The 3,648-nt window shown below is 49.8% G+C and overlaps 1 protein-coding gene across 2 annotated transcripts; it reads right to left on the reverse strand.

Moving 5' to 3' along the window:
- Positions 1 to 1,460: 1,460 nt before the first annotated feature.
- On the reverse strand, positions 1,461 to 3,331 carry Arl4d (ADP-ribosylation factor-like 4D). 2 transcript variants are annotated; one of them, XM_013031926.1, is made up of 2 exons: positions 3,244 to 3,331; positions 1,461 to 2,696 (listed from the first exon to the last, which is right to left on the reverse strand). In XM_013031926.1, exon 2 carries the CDS (start codon positions 2,646 to 2,648, stop codon positions 2,046 to 2,048), a length of 603 nt encoding a protein of 200 aa, XP_012887380.1. In that variant the 5' UTR covers positions 2,649 to 2,696; positions 3,244 to 3,331; the 3' UTR covers positions 1,461 to 2,045. The 2 variants fall into 2 exon arrangements, with proteins under 2 accessions (XP_012887380.1, XP_012887381.1); XM_013031927.1 differs by having other exon boundaries at positions 3,238 to 3,331.
- Between the last annotated feature and the right edge of the window lie 317 nt (positions 3,332 to 3,648).

Below are 3,648 nucleotides of genomic sequence, written 5' to 3' on the forward strand. Positions count from 1 at the left end.
GGACAAAAGATCTTTCTGGCTGCATCCTTCTCAGCCTAGATCAGGCTGTTCCTTGGCTACTCTGCCCCAAAGGGCTAGAAGATGACGAATGATCCGGTGTCCTGGAAGCCAGGTAACAAAGGTCTCCAGCAGAACCAGTCCAGCAGCTCTGCCAGGCAGGCTCTGACTGACGCACACTTTGGGCGCCCTTCTGGATCAGTGCACATCCAACCACCCTGCCAGCCAGAGACTGGAGACAGAGAGGGAGGAAGGGAGGAATCTGCATGGACCTATGCTCAGCTTCTGGAAACCCAGGGTAGGAAGCAGCAAGTTCTTCAGGAAGCCTCCCCCAGCACCTTCTCTCCCTCCCCCAGTCCTTTTATCTAATTCTGGAGCAGAGATTAAGCCTGTTTCTGGGATCCAATGTTTGCACAAAGGGTGGGAGTAAGACTAAAGGGGCTGGAAATAATCATTTGGTTTAAATTCACTGCTCCTGCCCAGCAAGATTAGGAGAATCTAATTGTTCTGTGTTATCACTCAGCTGACCTTGGTGCTGAGAGGGGACTCAGGCATTTGCAACAGAAACATTTTATTATTTTAGGGGTGGTGGAGTAGCATTACTTGAACTCAGGGCCTGGGAGCTATCCCTTAGCATTTCACCAGTGCTCTACTAATTAGCCACAATTCTACTTTTAGATTTTTGCTGGTTAAATGGAAATAAGAGTCTCAGATTTGTCTTCCTGGACTGGCTATGAACCTGGATCCTCAGATCTCAGACCCCTGAGTAGCTAGGGTTATAGGCATGAACCACTGGCACCCTGCCAAGGAAACATTTTATTCTTACAGTAACTACTAACATTGGTTGCCTGTGTCTGCCCTCCTGAAGAGTTGGGCTGAGGGACAATTACTCTGCTTCTCTTGTGGGAATACTGGAAGACTGGGCTTAGTCATCAGACCAGCCTAGGCCTCCCCAGCACCAGCTGCTGCTGATACATCCAGAGCGCTGCAGTCAGCAGGATTGAGCACACAGAGGTGGCTTAAGGCCAGGGATGAATTACTTTCCATTCGCACCACATCCTTTGGGGGGGGCGGGGAATTAGACAAACCTGAGGACTTAGGAGGATGGCTCTTCAAGGATTTTCTTATATAGACAGAGCTAGGAGCAGCTTAGACCAGCAACACAGGCAGTTAAATCTGCAAGAAGCAGCTAGTAGCAAGGGCAGGAACCAGAGGACAAAGGGAGGGGAGGAAAGGAATGTGACCTTCACAAAAACTACTGAGATCAGGGTAAAGATAGCTTAAGAGGTTTTCACTTACCCCAATAGTTCTCACCCATTATCCCCTTTAGTTCATAATCTAATTTTTATGAGTGTTTGTTTTGCAAATTCAGCCTGAAGATAACCCTCCTCCTCCCACCCCAGACAGAAATCCTGGAGTTTCACGGCAGCTAAATAAGGAGAGAAGAAAATGGCACGCCAAAGTAAGAGCTAGAATCATCAATCTTTAATAACTTACAGGCAAAATGCTAAAAAAAAAATGGTTCATAATAACAGAGGGTACACATAGCTTATAAAAAGGGTAATGGGGAAGGATTCTTGGCACACTCACACAGACACAAAAATAAAGACTATTGTAACTGATGTCCCTAGAAAAGCAGCTGGGGAGAAAGACCCTCCCTAGCTGGGGAAGCAGAAAAGGAAAAAAGATAGCTCTTATTCACCCCAAATGCACTCTCTCAGCAAGCTTCTATCCTGCTCCAAACATCCAAAGAGAAAGCTAGAGAAAGGAAAAGAGAAGCAGAGTCGAGGTAGAGTCAGCATTTACATTTAAGCCTCCACAGTCTTATAGCCCCTAACTTCTCCAGAGGTGAGGGGGAAGGAGAGATGTAAAGACGTCCCGCCTGCCATCCTTCCCCCAACGTGGCACCAAAACAGGACCCCCATTCTCCTCAGTCCATCATTGAAATGGGCAGGTCCTGAACCCCAGGCTGACAGACATCCTAGGCACTGTCCGACTATGCAAGCATACAGACCCCTCTAGCAGGTATGGAGGGGTGGTATCACAGGTCACCGTCTCTTCTTGCTTGTCCGGGCTGTCTTCTTCCTCTTGAGAATCATCTCATACAGACGCTCAAGGCCGGGCTGCAGGCCCAGCCCATCCACAGCACTGCACCCCTGCACATGAGTCAGTGTGGCTGCTGCCAGCTCACGGACTGCCAGCCTCTTTTCCACCTCAGCTGCGCTCAGTGCCCCAGGCTGGTCCTGCTTGTTAGCTAGCACCAGCACTGGCACCCCCTGATTGTCCGAGGCCCTGCTGATTCGATGTAATTCCACCTTAGCCTCTTCAAGCCGCTCAGTCTCTGCAGCATCCACCACAAACACCAACCCATCTGTCCTGCGGGTGTAAGAGCGCCACAGGGGTCGCAGCTTCTCCTGACCCCCAACATCCCACACTTGGAAGGTGATTCCACGGGACCCCCCCAAGGGTACACGGATCTTCTCAGTGTTGAACCCTTTGGTAGGGACACTCTGGACAAACTCTTTGAACTTGAGACGGTAAAGGAGAGAGGTCTTTCCAGACGAGTCCAGCCCAATAACCACTACGTGCAGGGCCTGGAAGTGGGGCAAGAAGGAGGCAGTGGGTGCCATCTCAGTCAAGTGGTTCCCCATGGTGAGTTATGGTGTAGGTCAGAGCTGAGGAGCAGGTCTCGGAATGTCCTGTAGAGTTAAGAAGGAGGCTTTGAAATTATCAAGTTATTAAGAGCACACTGGGCATTCTAAACAGGAAAAGGTCATGAAAGGAAAAAGAGACTTTCAGTGACATGCATGATTTGCAACTTTTTGATCTTTCCTAAATCAGTCATCTTTTGTCTATTAATTTTGCCTTTTTTTGTTTTTAAGCAGTTGCAGGGATTCCCCTCCCCGGGGCTCCTAAGAACTAGAGAAACTCCGGTCTCAGGACGCTCTAGTGAAGGGTGAGGGCGAAATCCCATGGAAAATCCACTTTCAGAGCTTCTTCTCCGAGCTGCGGAATGATAGCAAATATCGAGACCTCTATTCCCCAGGCGAGAAATCCTCGCAGGAAAGGAGAAGCTGAGCATTGCTCCCAAACTAAGAGTCAGGGTGCAGGCAACGAATCTTGCTGCTGCAATCTCGAGCCTTTGCAAGCGACCCCTTCCCCTCCACCCTGCGATACTCTCCAGTAAGCCTTTCTCTAACAGCTGATTAGGGACACCGGCCCCCCAGCCCCGCACAGCACCTTTACCTGTCGTCAGCAGCACTCCCGGGAGCCTTCCCTGGTCCAAGCCGCGACGCAGCCTCCGTTACCTGCACCCAGCCTGCTCAAAGTGCCGACTCTGCCGCAAGGTCTCAGACTCTGTATTTAAATACCCTCTGGTGACGTCACGTGGAATGGACCAATCAGCGGGTCTTCAGTGAAGGGGTGGGGAAAGAAGGTAAGCAGGCTGGCTGTGGTGCACGTTTGATGAGGCTGTATCTGCTTTGATTTCTTTTTCTACCGTATGCTAATGTCTTGAATGAAGCCAGGGATTAATCAGGGCTGGGTGGTGGGAGAAAGAAAAGGAGCTGTGGCAAGTATTTGACTCCAGAGGAGAGAGAAATAGTTATATTTTTTTCGGTTGTGGGGCTTGAACTCAAAACTCAGGCACTG

The sequence above is a fragment of the Dipodomys ordii genome, unplaced genomic scaffold (assembly GCF_000151885.1).
Source record: "Dipodomys ordii isolate 6190 unplaced genomic scaffold, Dord_2.0 Scaffold147, whole genome shotgun sequence".
In the NCBI taxonomy this organism is placed as follows: Eukaryota; Metazoa; Chordata; class Mammalia; order Rodentia; family Heteromyidae; genus Dipodomys; species Dipodomys ordii.